The sequence below is a fragment of the Leptonotus elevatus genome, chromosome 17 (genome assembly GCF_054856555.1).
Source record: "Leptonotus elevatus isolate MCC_2025b chromosome 17, RoL_Lele_1.0, whole genome shotgun sequence".
Classification (NCBI taxonomy): domain Eukaryota; kingdom Metazoa; phylum Chordata; class Actinopteri; order Syngnathiformes; family Syngnathidae; genus Leptonotus; species Leptonotus elevatus.
This window is the reverse complement of record NC_141255.1, coordinates 7,720,192-7,740,756: the sequence shown is the minus strand read 5'-3', so window position 1 is coordinate 7,740,756 and position 20,565 is coordinate 7,720,192. Positions and strand designations below refer to the sequence as shown.

At 40.6% G+C, this 20,565-nt stretch overlaps 3 protein-coding genes across 8 annotated transcripts in view; 2 read left to right on the top strand and 1 right to left on the bottom strand.

Annotated features, from left to right (window-relative positions):
• The first annotated feature begins 91 nt into the window (after positions 1 to 91).
• On the top strand, positions 92 to 6,950 carry LOC147159578 (butyrophilin subfamily 3 member A1). Its single transcript, XM_086058415.1, has 10 exons — positions 92 to 411; positions 1,875 to 1,966; positions 2,039 to 2,193; positions 2,280 to 2,384; positions 3,571 to 3,699; positions 3,774 to 3,887; positions 4,293 to 4,421; positions 5,341 to 5,419; positions 5,516 to 5,542; positions 5,659 to 6,950. Exons 2-10 carry the CDS (start codon positions 1,930 to 1,932, stop codon positions 6,180 to 6,182), a joined length of 1,299 nt encoding a protein of 432 aa, XP_085914541.1. The 5' UTR covers positions 92 to 411; positions 1,875 to 1,929; the 3' UTR covers positions 6,183 to 6,950.
• focad (focadhesin) overlaps positions 6,679 to 20,565 on the bottom strand; it is a 28,101-nt gene continuing 14,214 nt past the window's right edge. For 3 of the 6 annotated variants that reach the window (XM_086058407.1, XM_086058408.1, XM_086058411.1), the window contains 27 exons: positions 20,403 to 20,492; positions 20,144 to 20,282; positions 19,080 to 19,268; positions 18,811 to 18,932; positions 18,004 to 18,096; positions 17,794 to 17,882; positions 17,672 to 17,713; positions 17,491 to 17,599; positions 17,294 to 17,410; positions 15,780 to 16,018; positions 15,607 to 15,696; positions 15,383 to 15,530; positions 13,951 to 14,070; positions 13,526 to 13,648; positions 13,373 to 13,450; positions 13,225 to 13,296; positions 13,032 to 13,134; positions 12,884 to 12,964; positions 11,835 to 11,963; positions 11,642 to 11,757; positions 11,297 to 11,557; positions 11,139 to 11,228; positions 10,646 to 10,823; positions 10,473 to 10,570; positions 9,902 to 10,153; positions 9,743 to 9,818; positions 6,679 to 9,673 (listed from right to left, as the gene is read on the bottom strand). In XM_086058407.1, the coding sequence (XP_085914533.1) occupies positions 9,600 to 9,673; positions 9,743 to 9,818; positions 9,902 to 10,153; positions 10,473 to 10,570; positions 10,646 to 10,823; positions 11,139 to 11,228; positions 11,297 to 11,557; positions 11,642 to 11,757; positions 11,835 to 11,963; positions 12,884 to 12,964; positions 13,032 to 13,134; positions 13,225 to 13,296; positions 13,373 to 13,450; positions 13,526 to 13,648; positions 13,951 to 14,070; positions 15,383 to 15,530; positions 15,607 to 15,696; positions 15,780 to 16,018; positions 17,294 to 17,410; positions 17,491 to 17,599; positions 17,672 to 17,713; positions 17,794 to 17,882; positions 18,004 to 18,096; positions 18,811 to 18,932; positions 19,080 to 19,268; positions 20,144 to 20,282; positions 20,403 to 20,492 (3,318 nt within the window). In that variant the 3' untranslated portion in view covers positions 6,679 to 9,599. The remainder of the gene's footprint in view (positions 9,674 to 9,742; positions 9,819 to 9,901; positions 10,154 to 10,472; positions 10,571 to 10,645; positions 10,824 to 11,138; positions 11,229 to 11,296; positions 11,558 to 11,641; positions 11,758 to 11,834; positions 11,964 to 12,883; positions 12,965 to 13,031; positions 13,135 to 13,224; positions 13,297 to 13,372; positions 13,451 to 13,525; positions 13,649 to 13,950; positions 14,071 to 15,382; positions 15,531 to 15,606; positions 15,697 to 15,779; positions 16,019 to 17,293; positions 17,411 to 17,490; positions 17,600 to 17,671; positions 17,714 to 17,793; positions 17,883 to 18,003; positions 18,097 to 18,810; positions 18,933 to 19,079; positions 19,269 to 20,143; positions 20,283 to 20,402; positions 20,493 to 20,565) is intronic. The other 3 variants (XR_015090439.1, XM_086058409.1, XM_086058410.1) reach the window with 3 other exon arrangements.
• hacd4 (3-hydroxyacyl-CoA dehydratase 4) lies at positions 7,254 to 9,829 on the top strand. The gene is made up of 7 exons (XM_086058417.1): positions 7,254 to 7,344; positions 7,632 to 7,738; positions 7,852 to 7,979; positions 8,042 to 8,151; positions 8,238 to 8,344; positions 9,194 to 9,319; positions 9,405 to 9,829. Coding segments are annotated over exons 1-7 (663 nt in total). The 5' UTR covers positions 7,254 to 7,342; the 3' UTR covers positions 9,488 to 9,829.

The following is a 20,565-nucleotide window of genomic DNA, read 5'->3' as shown; positions in this document are numbered from 1 at the left end:
GCACTTATGGTCATAGTTAGCTAGGATACGTTCCAGCTCACGTGCAACCCAAATGAGGGCAAATGCTCTAAAAAAGAAAAAAACTCATCTGGATGGTTGCACAACATGAACAGACTTTTTACACTGCAAGGCTCCGTCACAAATGCCAAGTCGAGCTACTGTAAACTCATCTTGTGCGTCACACTTAGTGATAGGCAAAGCTTTATTATCACTGCTGTAAAACATAATTCCTCCACGTGTGCGTGAGAAGGTGGCAGGCTCCTTCCAGGAAGCCAGGCAAGTGTCCCCTCCCAGTAAATAAAGAGTCCAAAGATCAGGAGTAGTTCCATCAAAACGACTGGACAGGAAGCGTAGTTCGACCACTTGGCCTTTCCCACCGCTGAGCTGCATCTCCACTCCGTCCGACTACAGGTACTCCTCAGAATTAACGCTGTAATTATTATTATTATTTTAAATTAACGCTCAGGCCTTGTTTGATTTTCCAATTCAAATATATTTAGCCATGTAGAAGCATAGACCGTAATTTTGAAATATTTATTTTTTAACTAACATCAGTTCTTACCATTGGCTATTCATTTTCATGATCTAAATTAATATTTTAAGTGTGTTTGCAAATTTACCTCAATAAAATAATTTTTGACAAATATTCTCCTGTGATGCCGAGCATTTCATGGTGGTTTATCTCACCATCAAATGAGCTAACATATAAACCAACCAACATTTACAAAATGTGTTCCATTTAGTTTTTTTTAATAGAGTACTAACTATCTATGTAACTAGCTTATTAAGGAGCTTGATATCTAAGTAACTAGACATCAATCTAGCTAACTACCCGACCAACTAGTTAGGTAGGCAGCATATGAACCAATCAACATTGGAAAATGTTTGACATTCTAAGTACTAAGTAAACGAAGTTCTGTATGCCATATGTTAGAGTAGACAATATTAAGTATTGTACTCTTTGCGTGTTCAATTAACTGAATGGTGAGATTCTGTTGAAGGAGTTCCTTTGCAAAGGTTTTTAATTAACAGAAGCTTCTGGTCGCACATTTAAAGTCACCCAAGCGATGTCTCTGTTCAAATGTGTCTCCCTCTCTCCAGCTCACATCGTTATTTATTCACAAAAAGGGTTCAGAAAAAGGTCAGCCCACAACACACCTGTTTACAACTAAATGAATACAAGAAAATCCCTCTCTCCTCCCTTCTGCAAGTTCAGCAAGTTCCCATAGCTATAAATCAGATTAGAGAAAAACAATCACACATCGGCCCGTCTCCTTCGGAAGAGACAGATACCAGACCCATACACTCCCTTATTTTCTCAGGAGTGTGAGACACAAAAAAATGCTATTCATTTAGCCATACTGAGTTAACTAAATTATAAACGGCTAAAATATAATTTAAAACTGAAAAACAATGTTAATAACTTAACACATACTAGATTTCAAACTAGCTCGATATCTAACTAGCAACATATCCAATTAGCTTGATGCCAAACTGACCAATTAGCTAGCTAGGTCACTAGCCTTATGAACCATTGACTCAGTAACTAGATATCAAACTAGCCACACATTACCTTGTCATCTAACTCCATTTATTCTTTCTAAACTACTAACTAGTTACTCAGGAGCTTCATATCTAAATAACTAGATATCAAACTTGCTCAAATATCTAACATATGAACCAACCAACATTGACAAAATGTTTTACATTTCTTTCTGAAGCATGTACTAGCTAATATCTACATATGTAATTATTAGCCAGATAGCTAGCTAACTAACTAACTAGTTAGGTAGCCAGCAGCCAACATTGACAAAATTATACAATTTCTGTCAAAGTAATAAATTAATGAACCAACTAACTTAAGTACTAACTAGCTAGCTAACTTGCTTAGCTAGCTAGTTGCTTGCTGTTTGTAGGAGCCAGGAAACGATGATGGAAATGAAGAGCATTCTGAAAACGACCAGAAGTAAGTTTTTGGGAGATGACGCGCGTGACACGCTGCTGAACAAATTGTGCGATTTGTGATTCGTCTCTTCAGGGAACAGCTTGCTGCTGAAGGCGCAGGATTACAGCACCACCCAGAGCAGCTCCATTGGGGCCCTGCGCTGGAACCTGCCCGAGGAGGACATCCAGGTCCACAGCTCAGCCCCCAGCAGGCCCATCACGAGCGGCAAACTTACCGGACACTCGCAAGTGAGCGAGCAATGTTTGTCGTCGTGTTTAAAAAAAAAAAAAAAAAAGTGTGCGGGAATGGTAAAGTTCAATGGATTTGTTTGCAGCACCAACAGCAGCATCGCCAGAACAGCCTGAAGGACCTGCGCAGCCTGCAGGAGTGCGTGCAGTTCATCCAACACTGGAAAGAGCAAGTGGAGCAGGTTTGCAAGGTACTATGGATCCTTCGCCTCCCACAAAATAGTTTACGATAGTTGATTATTGAGGCCATACCTTCATATGGGGATGAGTGCAACAATAAAACATGGATCATAATATAGAAACGTGCAATTTCTGTAAATAAATACATTCAATTGTATATGAATGCGGGAGGGATAATGCCGTTCTGAAATGCTGGGGAATTAATTAAAATGGAAGAAATGTTAAATGTGAGAGGTGGGCAGGGGGTTTCATTTGACTCTTGTAAGATTACAACTTTTGATGCCATCAAAATATGCTTTTGCTCATGTAAAGATTACAACTAATTTTCTTGAGGTATTTAAAAAATAAATGAAATTACGACTTTTTATCGTGACAGAATAAATATGATAAAAATATTTTATTCTCTTGAGATGACAATTTCTTAGTCCGACAAAATAAGCATGTTTTTGTAAGTGTTATGGCTTTTTTTTTTCTGGAAAAAATTACATTATTCTTATTAGAACATTATGAAATTTTAGCAAACAAAATGTCTTTGTTCCTGTTAACATTAATTTTCCCCCTTTAAAATATTTGATTTTGAGTTATCCTGACAAACTTTTTTTCTTATTATTCTAACAAAAAAAAAGTATTTATTTCTATAAATAACATCTTTCTACGATTAAAAAAAAACTTTATTATCATTTAAAAGGAACCCCGACTGTAATGACAAGTTTGATCTATATTATTTATTTAGCTGTTACTAACATAACTATGAGATTCACTTTTCAAAAATAATTTCCAGTTGAATACATTTTGTAGAAACTCTATTTGTTATTTACGTCGCAACGCTAAAGGGACGATCAAAACTCTTGAATGAGTCTGGTGAATGTCGAGAGCACAGCGTGGGGGAGGGAGGGACTCTCCCGTTCGCATGTCGTTTCTTTAGGAACGCTACGAGACTTACCTTTCTTTCTTTATAGACGTTTCACATTGCGCCATTTTACGTCACTACGCACCAAAGGCATTGCGACGTAAATAAAGTTTCTACCCCAAACATTTTTTAACTGGATTTTATTTTTATTTTTATGAATCTTATAGTTATGTTAGTAATAACCAAATAAATAATGTAGAGCACATTTGTCATTACTTTTTTTTTTTTTGGACAAAATATGCCTTGCACTTTTTCATTCAATGGCACATACCGTTTTGGTTTTCTAGCGCACCGGATCCGATCCAGAGGCGGCGTCCAGCAAGGCCGAGAAGTTCAACTCGCGTACCGAGCGCAGTCTGGAGGAGAGCCGTAAACTCATCTTGGAATGGGCTAACGAACTACGCCATGTGGACAAGGTCAGTCCTCACTCCGACCTGACAAGCGACATTGCTCAAAAGCGGTCTCACAGGCTGACTTGTGCGCCCTGAAGGTTCTGAACCCCTCGGCGCCTGAGACTAAAGAACCCAAGAAAGACTTAGAAGCCGATGAGGTTGCACAACTGAGGGTTATGGAGTGGGCCAAAGAAGTGCAGAAGGTTTCTGAGGTGAGGAGCGGCTCCAAATAAACACATTGAAGCGAGTTGAGAAGCTTCATGAGTGTAGTTTTATAATGATCCATTTTATCCATGCTAATTTCAGTTAGCCAGTCAATTGTGTTTGGCATTATATATTAGCATTAGGCTAGTGGACTTATGACTCAAGACAAAATTATTGTGGCATCTTATTGCTAAGGAACTAAGTTGAAGTGAGTCGAGAAGCTTCATGCAGTGTAGTAGAATTACCCTATGTAACATATATGCTAATTTCACTTAGTCTTAGTCTATGGTGTTTGGCATTATATGTTAGCATTAAGCTAATATAATTTCAACTTGCAACAAAATGAATATACGTTTTTTTGGGTGATTGACTTGCATTTAAATGTACTTTACAACGTCAAATTCTCTTTTCAGAGCTGCGGAGTACAGAGCGATGAGCTGGGCAAAGTGCTGCGCCTGCTGGGCCTCAAAAAGAAGCGACTGGTCAGCCTCCTGCCTCTGCTCGAGTTCATCACCTGGTCACTCCTCAAGGAAGACAGCATGGTGAGCCGGTAGTGTAGAAATGTGGAGGAAATCAAAAATCAAAAAATAAAGAAGAAGATCAGTTTGTTAAGACGCAATAAAGCAGTAAAAGGAAGTATTGGGTTCAGAGTCATTAAGCCAGGTGATAAGGCACGACTTGTATAATGGCAAACCTCCATGTGCGTGCAAGAGTGCAATAAATGAGTCAGGTCACTCTGTTTATATAAGCGCAGATGGGTCGATAACCTACGACACACTTGCCTTGCCACAGTCATTATGTACTTACTGTATATGTGTAGCTAGTTAGTCACGCACTATATGCAGCTTGGAAATACCTATGGGAAAACTTTTGTTGTTATTTTTAAAATGTTAAGTTATTATGTGTGTAAAATTTGTCGAAATTATTTTAATTTTAGTTAATTTTGTAATTTTTATTATTTAAGTTTCTTTTAATGAATAATTAACTTTTGTTAACTAAGCCATCACATATTAAAAAATACACTAATATTTTGTATTTCATTGCCTTCTATAAATGAATTACGGAATTAAATCAATATAGATCAAATAAAGTTTAAAAAAAAAATTGTACAAAAATCACTTTTATGCTCAAGGACCACATTTGAGTTTTGGAATGTTTATGACAAATTATTATTGTTTACTTATATTTATTTTTATTAAAATAATTTACAATAAAACAACAATTTACATTTATAGACTAATTATTAATTTAAAAATTTATAGTTTGTATTTTATTCTTTTTGTTTGTGTAAAATATTTTTTAAATAAATGTATTAGATCTTGTTTACATTTTGTGAATTCATAATGTAATACTTTAATATTACTTAAGTATTTTATATATTATAAAAATGATTTTATGATTAAACAAGGCTTACAGTTTTGTCGGGAAGTCGGATAACTGACTTCTATTCCATTTTTTTAGGGGATGATCCCGCAATTGTGGTTGCCAGTCAAGCAGCGCACGTGGGAAGCGGGGACATCAAAATACATCCCCAACTCAGGTAGGTTTTTATTCACCACACAACTTAACTGCGTGGCCTGATTAATTTATGATATGGGAATTTGGACTCACGAGCTTCAATGTGTCTTGTCTTCAGTTTGGAATTGGATCTGCAGTGCAGAAGGTGAGGCCAACACACACATTGCACATTTGCCAAGTGTGCGGGTACACATACCGATATTTTTGACCATCCACCAAGGTTGTTTATAATCAACCAAAACGATGTACCTGCCTTCACAGCTGATGTGATGCTGGACCCAAAGACCAACCACCCATGGCTGACCCTGTCCGACGACCAACGCAAAGTCCAGGAGGGCCTGTCGCAGGCCGACCTGCCGTACAGCTCGCAGCGCTTCGACAGCTTGCCGTGCGTGCTGGGCTGGGAGGGCTACAGCCGAGGCCGCCACTACTGGGAGGTGGACATCGCCAACAACGGCTACTGGCGCGTGGGGATAGTCTCGGTTAACTCCAAACGTCTCGGCCGCTTCCCCATGAACCCCAAGACGGGCTATTGGTGCCTTTGGCGGGGAACGCATCAGTTCTACGCCTGCACGAAGCCCGAGACGACGCTGCCCGCCGGCCTGGTGCCGCAGCGGATGGGGATCTACTTAGACTATGAGGAGGGCCAGGTGTCCTTCTACAACGCCGAAAGCAAGACACACATCTACACTTTCACAGGGAACTTCAAGGAGAAGGTGTACCCGCTGTTCGCGCCGCTCGACGGCCGCACTCTCCTGACTATCGTTCCGCCGAAAACCATCTGAACCAGGGGGCTTTGCTACTTTTCGGGTCCAGGGGAGACGTTTTTACACAGGATTCCCGTCGTACTCCTAACGGCAATGACACATTACCACCACATGTAACCCTAAATTCCATCATAATAAAAAAAAGTTGCCTATTTTTGAGGGGAAAAGACGTAATGTTACGATAACAAATGAATATCTTTGGAGAAAATAAGCTGTAAATGTTATGAGAATAAACTCGTAATTTTTAAAGAAAAAGAAAATTAAAATCGTGGAACTCATCGAGATATGTCAAATGAAGTTAATAGTGAAGTCAAATTTTGTCAAGCTAAAAAGTCAAAGTTAAAGGACGACAGTAATGTTCTATTTTCGCACTATTACACCTTTAAAAAAGTTTTTTTCTATTCTTATGTTTTTCAACTACGAACCGCTATTCAAAACTCATGTATAGGACCTTGTCAAAAAACTGTCCAAGCATGATCAGCTCTTTCTCTGTCTGCATATACAGAACCACAGAAACTTTGCTCAAGTTTAATAATATCAAAGTGATAAGATTGCGACTGCCACACTCTGTACAGTAAATTAAATCATCTTCCACCTGTAAATGATTTACATTTCAAGCCTCAACACGCATGCATGCACTTTATAATGTACAGATTTTGCAAGAATTGATTTTTTTGGGGGTCTCACTTTTCTGTTATATCCTGAACGCAAAATAATCCACCCATGCCAACAAGAATGTGCAATACCTGTAAATGTATTTATGTATGTATTTACCCTGTGTGTGTTCACTCGCCATATTTGTCAAAATAATTGTTTGAATACAAATAAAATACTGTAATCATTTTGGGATTTGCTGCTGACTTAATTTAATTTAATAATAAAAATAAATAAAAACCTTACATTTGTGGCTCTATTTTGAAAAAAGATTAACATTGTAGGTTAATTTAACAAAATAAGTTTCAAAACTTATTTTAAACGCAACTAAAAGTTTGTCCCAACCAGCCTTTTGCACAAACACACGTTTGAATGAACGTCAAATATTCAAAGAGCAATAATCAGACAGAGGAAGTGCAGCAGAGCAAACATTACAGCTCTTTTCCTGCTTCCGCTGTTGAGGCGGCTGGAAATAAAAAAGCCGTTACGAGGGAGAGAAAACAAACAGGACTTTGAAAGAGACAATGTAAGTGATCGATATTCATTTGATGAGCTTTTTTCGACCTCTTAGAATCTTATTGCTTCATTTATTGAGGCAGAATGGGCGTTTGTTTACGTATCTACTGTAAGTACAGTATATGGTGCTGTATAAAAACAAAATAGTTGAATTAAACAAAACTGCATTATGATTTTATGCTTCATTCAACGGATATTGCACTTTCTGGTGTATAATACGTCATACAAGCTGCGGCCACTAATTGAGGATCATTATTGTGGTGTTGTCCTCTTCCATGTTTTTTTTTTTTTATGCAGGCTCAGCGTCAGGCTCGCCTACATTTTCTCCTACAATCTGTTTCAGTTCTGTGGACACACGTGGATACTAACGAACATGGTCGTCAGGTTTCTCACTTTCGGACCAGGTCAGCTTAAAGGCGCCAAGGTCACATGAGTGGCAAACTAGCGTTGGCGTCAGTGGGTCAGTTCTAATGGCGAAGGCGCAACAATGTATAACCCCTTTTTTTTTTTTGTGCAGATGCCCTAGCCGACACTTTTCACTCGGTCGGCTTCGTCATGAGTCTCTGCCAGCTGCTCTCCATCTTGGAGATTTTCCACATCGCTGACCGCATTGAGAAAGCCAGACTGCTCCCACGCCTCATCCAAGTACAAGCCATCATATTTACGCTGATGTGGTCTGACGAGACCTGAAAGTTGATTGTGTCTAGGTTTTAGAGAAGAACCTCCTCCTGACCATGCTCATCCGGTTAGAGGAGGTTCAGAGCAAACCGGTTGTGTGCCTGCAACTCTTTTTCTGGAACATCTTGGACTTGCTGAGGTGCATGTTCACACATGATGAAAACATAACAGGCCTCAAACGCATCTTGAAAATGATTAACATGGAGCCATCTGGTTTGGGCCCAGGTACCCCCATGAAGTTATGTGCGCGATGGATGCCCCCTCCGCGGTCATGGTGTGGGCCCGTTACACCCTGTGGATCCCCATATACGTCCTGTCTGTCGTCACAGAAGGTGACCTTGTCAGCCAGTTTCACCCAACGTGAAACTAGATGCACAAAAGTGTCTCATGGACCCCGCGCAAGAATTTAAACATGAAGCCATTTTAGATTAACAGCCCCATAAGTATGAAAAGACAGCCTAAAAAAAAAAATTGCCCGTCATCAGTTTCACCAAATTTGATAGATATGTCTATCATATGAAAAAGTCTCGAGGATCTATGCCAGAAAATGAACAGGAAGTTGGCCATTTTGGGGCAACATTTCTTGAAAAAGGCCTGGACCAATCAAAACGACATTCGGTGAACATGTCTATTGTAACAAGACGGACAAAACACTTGAATACGTAAATCCAAAGTCAGCCATTTTAGTTTGACGCATGACATTTTGGGACAAATTCCAGGCCTCATCCTTCATTAGAATGTTAGAAAAACACTTCTGCCAGTGACAATGGTTTTACATATTGACATGGGATTTGGTGGACATGTTTATCATTACAGGACGGATGAAATTGTCTCAAAAATTCATGTCTAAAATTTAACAGGAAGGCAGACATTTTGACATGAATGCCAGGCCTCTGTTATGTAAGGAAAAAATGAAAGAAAAAAATCCAGCTCGTGACAATCGTTTCACCAATTGGCATGGAATTTGGTAACAGGACACACACAAAAGTCTCAAGAACCCCCGCTCAATATTGAATAGGAAAGGTAGCCATTTTGGGTGAAATTTCATGGCTTGTACTTTCTGGCTAAGCTAAACTCTCTTGCTGACGCCATTTAAAGTGCGCAGAGCTTTGCATCCCAGTTTGATCACTTGAGGATGTACAACACTAGAGGTCTGTCATTGCCCCTCTATCTTCTAACAGGGGTCACGATATGCCAGGTGATGCGTTACATGGAGCAGGAAGCATCGCATGTGGGGAACTCCACAGCGTCTGCGCCCGTAAACCGTCCACTTGTCCTTGTGGTTTTGCTGCCTCTCCTCGTGTTGGGTACGACGTACAGTATCTTAAGTCCTTGTGAAAGGAGGGTGGGGCTTATAATTGAAAATCCTAAATCCTACTTTTGTTTTCTCAGGAGCGTTGCTCACGGTGTGGCAATCGCTGAAGGAAAGACGACATCAGCTGGAGAGGTGGGCCAAGAAGATAAAGAGGACGTGACCGAATTATAAAAAAAAATAAAACGTCACAGCGTTTTGAATCTCAACTTGGCTTGGCATCACGCCAAAGCTCTTTGAACATTTATTCCATACCCTAACGGCGTGCCATCGATTTACCAGCCGTATGCTCTGGTCCACACTGATTTCTTCTTGAATTCCGGGGAGCACCGCAGGGCCAAAAGAGACGCTGCAACGATGAGAAAGACCAACTTAAAATCTCAATTAAATGAAAATTGAATTCTTTGCGTTTTGTCACCTCGAGCCACGTCCACTGTTGTCGATGACAGATTTTGTTCGGGACCCTCCACGATACAGAGAAGCCACTCTATGAACTAACACACGCATACACACTTTACATCAACTCTAAATGGTAAGTCTCCAGGACCGGATGGATTTGCTGGCGGTAGGTAATGACCTTGTGCAAATGGCAGTTCCAGGGTTCTTTGTTGAGGAGTGCTGGCAAACTGTGGGGCAGTCCGAGCAGGCATCGCGGCAAGGTGCCCTCCGTCAGCGACTCGGCGCCGTACAGGGCGTGCGAGAGGGCGGCGGGCTTGGAGGGCGTGCTCCACGGGAACCAACGGGCCCTGATCCCGAGCAGGAGGGGCACGGAGTGGTCGCCCCAGGAAACGACGGCAGCGGCAAATACTTGGAATAAGAAGTCTGTAGCCTACAGAAGGCGAGATAGTAAATAATTGTTTTCTTTTTTAAGGCAAGTCAAATTTATTTATTTTTATTTGAAGGAATTAGTCCAAATACTTGTACAAAAAAATGACAATGAGAGCTCAAGACAAGACGAAAGACACCAGTACTTTTACACTTCTCTGCTGCCATCTAGTGGTGGAAAGCCTGAAGTTCACTTTTAACTTAAATTCTGGCTCGCAAAGTAAAAACAACCCAGTCACGCACGGTTTTGTGACATGAAAGCTTTTTAAGTCAGGGCACTGATAAGTAATGGTACATCGTAAAAACTGAGACGCCATACACACCATTTTGGTGCTCCCACATGTGACAGCGGTGGTGCCGTAGGCTACATTTCGGATGAGTCCCATCAACTCTAGCAGCCACTCCATCCGCTTGGAAACGCCTGCGACACAAAATGCCAGTTATACCTCACGTTTCCTTGCGTTCAGAGCAGAGTTTTTTTTTTTTTTAAAGTGACCTGTCGCGACACTGGCGGCCAGACGACACTGATAGAACGTCTGCAGGAGGATCCAGCCTAATCGGTGGCTCGGCCAACCGCGGAGTACACTGGCGATTACGTCGTTCAGAGCCAGCAGGGGAATCCTACCCCGAGATGCCAGGTAAGCCAAGACAAAGCAGGTTTTCTCCATCTGAGTCTGAAAAGTCATAACATTAGGTACAGTGAGTCCAATTTATAACCAATTTGCCTTATCTCCCGTTTATTTTGGGCGTAATTCCTCTGTTGTACACTAGATGGCGGCACACTATTTCCACACAGTAAATTTGAAATAGCAATAAATAGAATGAAAAAAGCACAGCCTAGTTTTTGCTCACCATTCTAGAAAGTCCTTTCCGAGCATGTAGTACAACTAATGGTACAACTAATGCTATCCAATGTTCATTTCTGTCTTTGAGAGTGGCAAAAATATTAAGAACACCTCTTTGGGTGACTTTCACGGATGACGTTGTACCTCGGTGACACCTGCGATGCGGTCAATCTCTGTATCAGACATCTCAGACAAACATTCGGCGACTCCCACATAGAAATCCACTTCACTATCCTAAAGAAGAAGAACAAAATTCAATATTTGCAAAGTAGTTTTTTAAAGTGATGAATGAGACTTGGCACCTTTATCTGGTTGGGCAGGAGGCTGAGCAGCTTTTCGGTGGTGGAACACAAGACGGTCCAGCAGGCGCTGGGGGGGTCGGGTGCGGCCATGGCCTGCGCAAGGCCCCGCAGCATGGAGCGCCGCAGGGAAAGACGCGGGGGTCCGAGGTCCTCCCGGAAGGTCTGCAAGCCGAGAGTGTCCACGAAGAACTGGAGCTTGTCCTCGGGGACATGCTTCATCCACAAGGAGAGGTTCTCGTACAGGAGGGCCCTTGTTTGGTACTAATTGATAAAAAAAATGCCAATAATGCAAAATAATAAAGTTATTTTAAGTTTGTGCCCAGCTTGAGAAGTGTGCATACTTACACTGAGACTGTACACAAGAGGCGAGGACAGCCAGGAGCCCAGAAAGAGCGAAGCACTCTGCGAATACTGAGCTTGAGCTGCAGCCAACGCCACACATTGATGCTGAACCTCTTCACCTGTCAACACAGGAACAAAAAATATATATATCAAGAGGTCGATTTCGAATGCGCGTGCCCTTCAAGTGAGCGGTTACCAAAACTGAGTCTCATCAGAGGGGACAGGATTGCGCTCCAGTTGATGGGCGGGTACTGGACGGCGGTTCCAACTGAGGCCAGAGGGGTCAATGCGGTCTGGACCACACTTGGATGAGCAAACTCAGGACCTGCAAGTATAGGCTTCTTTATTTTTTATGTTTAAAAATTTACAAAAAAATACTAATAATCATCATTTCGAGAGAATATTGATGGGGGAAAATATATAATTTTCTAAAGGGTTTAAATTGTATCAAAAATAATTGATTCATTAATTATCAATTTACAAAAAATGCAAATAATTCATATTAATTCCGATTTTTTTTTTAATAATATAAAATAATTTATTCATTAATTTTATGTTTAAAAAAGTGGTAAACTAAACAATCTATGCATTTGGCATTTATTTTATTAAATATTTAGCCAATTTTAGTCATAAATAATAGAATGTCAAAAAAACTACATTAAAGAATTTAAATTGAACATTTTTAATTCCTTTCTAAAAAAAAAAAAAAAAGAAGGTAAAATTAACTATTTTACATATAAATTCAACATTTTCATTTTTATTTTATTAAAAGTTACTTAAATAATATAACATATATATATTTACATGGAGATGGGCAAGATTTTTATTATATTATTATTTATATCTATATTTTTATTTTATTTCAAGGTGTCAGTACTTGCGACGTGGCCGCCCTCTTAAGGCCATTTTATAATCAGGGACTAGAGGTAAGGAATTAGAAGATTAGAAAATTGCCATTCATTTCAAGAAAATTTAAGGAATATGCTATACTGTGATATATAGATCTTTCTTTAAAATGATCTGTCATTGTTGTTTTTGGCGGGACATTTTATGTATAAAAAATACTAGCGGTATCGGTGACTAGACAAGAGTTGAGTATTGGTCTGAAAAAAAAAAGTGGTATCAAACACTCCAACATTTAACACATTTACACACACGTGTAAAATAAACTGTGAGGTAGCGGAGAAACACCGTACATTTAACACAGTTTTAGACATTTTTAAACGCATAACTGAATGAGCAAACCTTTCTTTCCCGCCTCTGTGAGCAAGTCCACGACGGCCCTGATGACACTTTTCTCCGTGAGGTAACTAAAATCCTGAGGCACTGAATGGACGACAACATTAAAAGCATTGTCACGTGTCTATGCTCTGTCTGTTTTGTGTGTACCTACCTGTTGTGTGACTGTGACTGGCGAACATGTGCGACAAATGCAAGTGGCCCAGAAGGCCGGCACAGTTGGACTGCAAGCCAATCGCTCCTGAGAAGGTTACAATCTAAGACGCACAGTTATAAAGGGATGACCACAGCCTAATACTGCAATGTGCATTAGTAGCACCGTTTGTATGACACATTCGTGTGGTTACCTGCGAGACGGCCCGGATGACCTCGTTAAGTCGACTCTGCTGATTGGAGGAAAGCTCCAGCTCACTCTTGAGCTGCAAAAGGGAAACAAATGCACGTTGTATGCAAAGAAAGACAAACGGATCTGACGTCAAATTAAAGGCGCTTCACCTGAATGAGGTAACTCTCGGATCCCACTAAAGCCACCAGTCCGTTAACAGCTGCCAGGCGCTGCATGGTGGGACAACCCTGAAAGTAACAACAACCGTGTCAGTTTGACACCCAAAAAGAGGGAATGGGGGATGGGGGCTCAAAATGCTGCACCTCAGCCAATAAAATCTTGACCCAGGCGGCCAGGAGACGAGGTTGGAGGTCTTCTGCTTTGCCGTGGCCGCAAAGAGACAGGCCGTGGATCACCAGGCCCAGAGCCACGGAGAAGCCTGGTGTCTGAACAACAGAAAAGTAAGACCGGCATCTCAGGCGTTGCCGTGGTGACGAATCGAGCGATGGGCGGGACCGACGGTATGAAAGGAAAGCAGAATGATGTAGGCAGCGAGCAAGGAAGGATGTAGGATAAGTGAAAGGAAAGTAGGATGTATGATAGGAAGGAAGGATACGATAAGGTATGTAAGGAAGGAACGTTGCAAGTTAAGAACAATAGAAGGAAGGATATAAGAAAAGGAAGGACAATTAAGAACCAAAGAAAAGAAAGGATGGAGGAAAATAATCCAAATCAATCTGCGTTTGACCTGCTGGCTCTCCTCCGTCAAGGTGCGCAAAGTCCCTACGACCTCGTCCGCCTTGGCGGGATCGATGATGCCTCCGGTGAAGGCCGAGACGCAGACGCACGCCGCCGAGTATGCCAAAACCTGCATGCAAGGATTTTAAGGCTGAATTTACGCTGCATGCTGCCAGTGACACAATTTGTGAGAGTTTCAAAATGACTCTGCCCAAACCATACAGATAATCGCATTTAAAAAAAAAAAACATGAAATGAAAAATTGTATGTGCACATTCAAAAACATTGAAATATTTTATTTATTCAGTAATTGGTTAATTTATTGACAGTAAGAAATAAAATATTAAAACTCAAAAGATTACACTTAACATTTTTTATTACGTAAATGATTTATTTAGTGTAAAGTGTTTTCTTTTTTTTACCCAGCTCAGGGGGCGGCCATTTTGTCACTGAGGCACTGTTATGTCATTTTCAATCGACAGCAAGTGACAAAATGGCCGCCCCAGAGATGGATTGATTTTGCTGCTTGAATCATATGCTACAAAATGTCAAAATATATCTGGAAGTGAAATGAAAATAAATAATCTATTTAAAATAATTATAAAAGTGAATCAAAAATATATTTAACCTGAAAAAACATTTCACACACTTATTTTTACTTTGAATACATTGTTGTATTCAACACATGACTTTTGAGTATTTCATAGGACTTTTTCCAATACAAAACTTTTTACCTTAACTCATTTACTCCCAAAAACTTAAAAATATGTTCTATTTTAAATGTTTTAAGTGTCCAAAAACATATTTAAATGTTTTTTTTTAATTGTTTTTACGATAGAGCATACAGAAGGCTTTGATTCAGCCTCTCAACTGAAGAAAACGGTTGAAAAAATGGTAGTCACAAAAAAACGGCCAGCAGGTGGCAGCAGAGGTCAACCAGGGCCATGTTAAAAAAAAGCTCATTTACCCACAATTCTATACAGATTTGTGAATAATTATTAATTAGGAAACTTCCATGCTAATTGCTGCAAAACGGAAACAGATAGAAATATATGTTTTTTCCTGATGAAAGAAGAGACTCGATTTATTCTTTTGGTGTAGGTTTCATGTTTTTATAGCAATAGAACACAATACTCTGTGGGCCTTGCAAAATCAGTCAAAATCCAGCAAAACAGCCGGGAGCGAACAAGATTGCTTCAGTGAAAATTGCTGGGAGTGAATGAGTTAATGTAACTGCATAGGACTTTCTCCTTTAATCTTACCTACAAAAGACATGCCCACCTGTCCGTTTTAAAAATCAAATGTGACCCTTGAGCATAAAAGTTTGCTCACCCCTGAAATATCGGACGTAGGCAATGAATGATAATTATGCAATTGGACCAGCAGTCTAAATCACAAGTGTTCCTTATAAAGAATTCTACTTTTCACACTTATTTTCCTACCTCCTGCATCATGCGCCCCTGTTCGCCGCTGTCCTGCAGGGTGCTCAGGAGTTTGTCCAATATCTGGGTAACACGGCCGTGTTGTTGCGTCTGCCCGCCATTGCAGAGAGCTGAAAGCACCAGACCCAGACCCAACGTGCAGCCGGGACTGAGGAAGGCGCAAGAAGGAGGCGGAAAAATTAGTATAGTAGCGTCCCTTGTCGCAATCCCCCTGGCGCACTAACTTGTATTCTGCATTGGCGTCCAAAGAGCAAGCTTCCAGAGCCGAGAGCGCGTCGAGGAGGAGATCAGCGTCTTTCTGAGGAGAGACGTCACTAAAGAGACGGAAGAAAACACGCCCGTCAGTAATGGAAAGTCTCGCATAATAATTTGGAACAATTAATAATCATTTGTGCACCTGAGGCGTTGCTGATGTAAGCCGGACAGCACCATGCCGAGAGCCAGGCCGGAGTGGAACTGAATGGCCTGAGAGTCGTCGGCGGTGGGCGACCCGGGCAGGCCGGCCCGGAGCGCCGACAAGACCTGGTTCACACTGTCTTGATGCCACAGAACCAGCACCGGCACCAGCAGGGACAGCGCCAGGCTGGCGCAGGAGCGAGCGATGGCACTCGCAGTGTTCTCGCCCGAATAGGAGCGCTGAAGAGATTGACCAGCACAAATGCATAGCAGATATAAAAAGTCTGTGACATCACAGGTTTTTGCGATATAAAAAAAATGAGAGCGACATCAAACATTTTAAAATCTACAACTTGGACAGCGCAATGGAATTTTTGAGTTAAATTTTTTCGAGAGGGTAAGTAAAAATTAACAACAAAAATGTGGTTGCATAAGTGTGCACACCCTCTTCTAACAACTCCCTAAACTCGTTTAAATAAAAAGGCATAAAAAAGCCTCTAATTAACCCCAAATAATTTTCAGATGTTCTAGGATAAACCTGACTTTTTTCTTTCTTTCTTGCAGACTGACTTGCTATTTAGAACTGTTCATCTTTTATTATGACCTTATCTAATACGACCCTATTTTCATTTAATTTCACTTTCATTTTAAGATTAATGGGGCAGTAAACATAACTAAGAATTGTGGCCAAAAAGTTCAATGCTGGTTTCATTAAACCACAACACATTTTCCCAATGTTTGAGAGATTTTGTTACCATCTAGTTACCCTGGTTAATTTTAATGTCGGCCACCATATTGTGACGTCATTGTGTTGATACCCATTAACTAATTTGCTCCCTAAAACATATAAATATGTTCTATTTTAAATGTCTTTGGCTCCCCAAAGACGTTTTTTATGCTAGAGCATACAGAAGGCTTTGATGCAGCCTCTCAACTGCAAAGAACGGTTGGAGAAAGGGTAGTTATTACACAAACGGCCAGCAGGTGGCAGCAGAGCAAGAGAGATCAACCAGGGCCATGTTGGAAAAAACTTAATTACTCACATTCCTAAATAGATTTATGAATAATGATGAAACTTAGCTATAATCTAATGCTAATTGCTGCAAAAACGGAAACAAAAAGGAATATACTTTTTTTTCCTGATGAAAGAAGAGACTCTAATCTTTCTTTTGGTAGGTTCTATGTTTTATAGCAATAGAACACAATATTCTGTGGGCCTTGCAAAATCAGTCAAACTCCAGTAAAACAGCCGGGAGTGAAGGGGATTGCTTCTGTGAAAATGGCTGGGAGTGAATGAGTTCATTACTATTGAGTGATACGCCAGATCACTTGCCTATGGATGTAAATATGTCATCCATCCATCCATTTTCTGAACTGGTCAAGACTCGGATATTTATTTATTATTATTTATTTAAAATGCATTTGGATGCTGTTTTTTTTTTTTTTTTTTTTTTTACCAAATACAGTATATTTCTCCTAAGCACCACAGGTCCACTTTCAACAGGCGCAACTTACATGCAAGTACCATGGAAACACTTGTCCTTTGGCCTTGTAGCTGCTGCTGATGATGCTGAGCAGGGTGTCGAGCACCATTGCCAACCAGCTACTCGTGGGCACAAACTCCGGTCCAGCCTGAAAGCAAGAACGGCATCCTTGAAAGCATTTTCCATGCAACCCTTCCTTAAAAAAAAAACTGATGCACAGCGTCTTACTCTGAGACCGCCGTCGTTATCGGTAGGCATGTTGCGCTCGTATTTCGCCACGACGGCAGCCAGGCTGCTCAGAGCCAGCACGGAGTTTCCCTGAACAACGGGACCATCCCTAAACACCACATATGCACATGAGCCTCTAAAAAAATAGCAGTGCCTTCTCAAGAATTGTGCTGTCACTCACTTTGTTGCACCTTTGATGGTATCTGTTAAGTGATCTCTGGCCCTGAGAAGGAGTGAGGGAGAATAAGAAAACAGTGAGAGATGATTTATGTCGTGTGAGAAGAGAAGAAATGTGATGCTCACCACATCCAGGCGCAATGTTGGTTGTACTGCAGTTCTTCTTGGTCCTCTTGGCCTTTTTTACGTTGCATTTCCAGATCAGCACGTCGACCCTGAACACAAAGAGAGTGGCTTGGACCTCTAAAAAGGTACATTTTAAGCAAAGTTGCACACATATAGACAGATTTTTGTCTGAAAAAATATATCTGGAAGCAAGATAGCAGAAGAACCCACCTCGAGGACTGCATGGAAAGTGCGATTCATGAAACCGCGCCACGCCTGAGGCAGGAGCAGCGCGCGGTGCCATTCGGACGGCTGAATGTTCACCTGCGGGCGGTACGAAAACGTGAGGCTTATTTCACCTTATCATAAAGCAACAAAAAAGAAGAAGAGGGGCTTGCGAGTACAGTGTTCTCTCGTTTCTCGTGGGTTCATCAGTCATGCGGTCCCGCGGTCAAAATGGGTTTACATGTCCTGCCTCATATTTTCATCACAAAAATTAAGATTGTCCGCCCAGAACCATGCAGTCGTGCCCTATGACGGCTAAGCGCTTCATGCGTCCACCCCCCGCACCACGTTTCACGTGGGCCCGCCGGCCACGAACGCTCGAGTAAGAGAGAGAGAGTGTATAAGCCTATTGTGTTTAAATAAGAGATGCAGTATGTGAGAAAATGTATAACGCCTATCAAGAAAAGTGCATGTATTAAGTGTGTGGTGAGGCATTAGCCTTAAAACATGTATAATAAAGGAAAAAATATATAGTATGAACGAAAAAACATTTGGAATAAACGGGGGGAAAAATACTGTGTTGCATAATAAGTAAATTAAAAAAATACTTTTAATGGAAAAAATGAAAAAACATATATGATGAATGAAAAAGCAGTCGCAATAAACGAAAAATCATACAAAAACAAAAAAACATAAACTAAAAAATATATATAATTAACAGAAAATAAATAAAATAAACAATTAACGCGGATTACCATTATCGCGGGTAGTTTTTGGAACGTAACACCCGCGAGAAACGAGGGAACACTGTACTTCGTGAATGAGGGCGGTCATGGTTTGTTGATAGCTACGGCTGCGGCTCAGGAGGTGGCGGTGCATGGGTCGACCTTCGCGGTCCGCCTGTTGTGGTAGCTCATAGCAAAGCAACAGGCCAGCTGAAACACACAAAGAAAAATAAGTGATGTTATGTGAATCAAAATAAGATATATTTTACTGCCACACAGTAAAGGGAAAGAATCTCGGACCCGGCTTTCTGGTATAGTAAATGTATGTACATTGTTAGCACACTTGCTAATCCTCACCTGCAAGACCTGGCTTGAGCCCGGGCTGCTTGTTCTTCTCGTAAGACTTGAGCATGAAGGCTGGGATCCCCGCCATAGTTTTACCCTGGTCCGAACGCAGGTTGCCTCCCCGCAGGGCAGAAAAATACACACCCCTCGGCATCTGGCTCATCTCCTGCTTGACGAGCGATGTCAGAAAAAGCTCCAAGGCTGCAGAGTGTGGCGTATGTTGAGAGTTAATTCTTTTTTTTATTTTTATCATTGATCAAAAATTGGACTTTTGATGGTTTTATTTTGTTAACATTATGCAGTTTTAACAGTAACAATGTGCTTATAGTAATACACTGGGGAACACATTTTTTGCTGACTTTGGTCTGACAGCTATAACACATTTTTGGGTGTGAAATCCAAAACTGATCTTAGTTTTCAAGTCAAGTTTTTGAAAAGTAACTTAGTTACTTAACTGATTACTTGCTTTAAAAAGTTAAAAACAAGTTAATTTAATAGTTACATTTGGCAGACACCGACCACCCTTAACATAAAAAAATTGCCATACATTCGAATTCTTCTTTTAATAGTGGCATTTAAGAACAAAGCTTATTTTTATTATTATTATTATTAAATTAAATAAAGATGGCAACCTTTTTGACTTATTATAATGTTTTATATTAAAAAAAAGAGTATTTTATTTCATTTCATGTAACAGATTTGCTACTTGTTTTTAATTTTAAAAATAAAAATAAATAGACAGTCTTTCCAGGGTTCACTTTACAAAAAATTGTTTTTTTGTCTTTATTACTTACCTGTTACTACAGCTAATGAGTGGAAATCTGCTTATCTAGAGGGTAAGTTATGGAGAAAAAAACTTGACATGATGGAAAAAAAGTGACTTTAGAATTAGCATGCCAATTTTAGTTTTAAACATAAAAATCTAACTCAACACATTTTCTTTCTTTTTTTAATTGTTCCCCGGTAACATTAAACGATTATTTTGGGTACCACTAGAGGGAGCCATACCACACTTTGAGAATAACTTCTCAAGCAAATGCATTTAGGCAGAAAAGAGTTGCTGTGATGTCATTCACCTGGTAGAGCAGGCGAGGGCGTGAGAGTCAGCAACTTTACATATGATGAACCACTGACTGAGAGGTCTTCCTCCTCCTCCTCCTCCTTCTCCGCCTGCTCCTCGTCCTCGTACTCAGGCGGCTTGACAGCAGGCCTTGCCTATGACAGTGAACAGTGAGAAACAAAGGAGATGAAGAAGGGTGCCTGCTTTTCGTGCCTTGAGATAACTTCTGTTGTGAGTTGGCATCATAAAAATGGAGTTAACTTGACTTAACTTACTGCCTCGGGAAGATGATTTACTGTGTGAACCGCTTCTGGGAAGTCTGCCAAGGCCCGAAAACCACAGCTGGCCACCTCTGGGTCCTGTTGCTTAAAAAAATACATTTTAAAAAAGGGTCAAAGGGGCATCTGTCACAACTTTGCATTGTGCCGTGTGTTTTCT

Bases quoted from the DNA above. Each gene is read 5' to 3' on its own strand.
- LOC147159578 (XM_086058415.1), top strand. From the start codon at position 1,930: ATGATGGAAATGAAGAGCATTCTGAAAACGACCAGAA. The intron at 1,967-2,038 runs GTAAGTTTTTGG...TCGTCTCTTCAG, and splicing joins CATTCTGAAAACGACCAGAA to GGAACAGCTTGCTGCTGAAG. The intron at 3,700-3,773 runs GTCAGTCCTCAC...TGCGCCCTGAAG, and splicing joins AACTACGCCATGTGGACAAG to GTTCTGAACCCCTCGGCGCC.
- hacd4 (XM_086058417.1), top strand. The intron at 7,739-7,851 runs GTCAGCTTAAAG...TTTTTTGTGCAG, and splicing joins GTTTCTCACTTTCGGACCAG to ATGCCCTAGCCGACACTTTT. The intron at 9,320-9,404 runs GTACGACGTACA...TTGTTTTCTCAG, and splicing joins GCTGCCTCTCCTCGTGTTGG to GAGCGTTGCTCACGGTGTGG.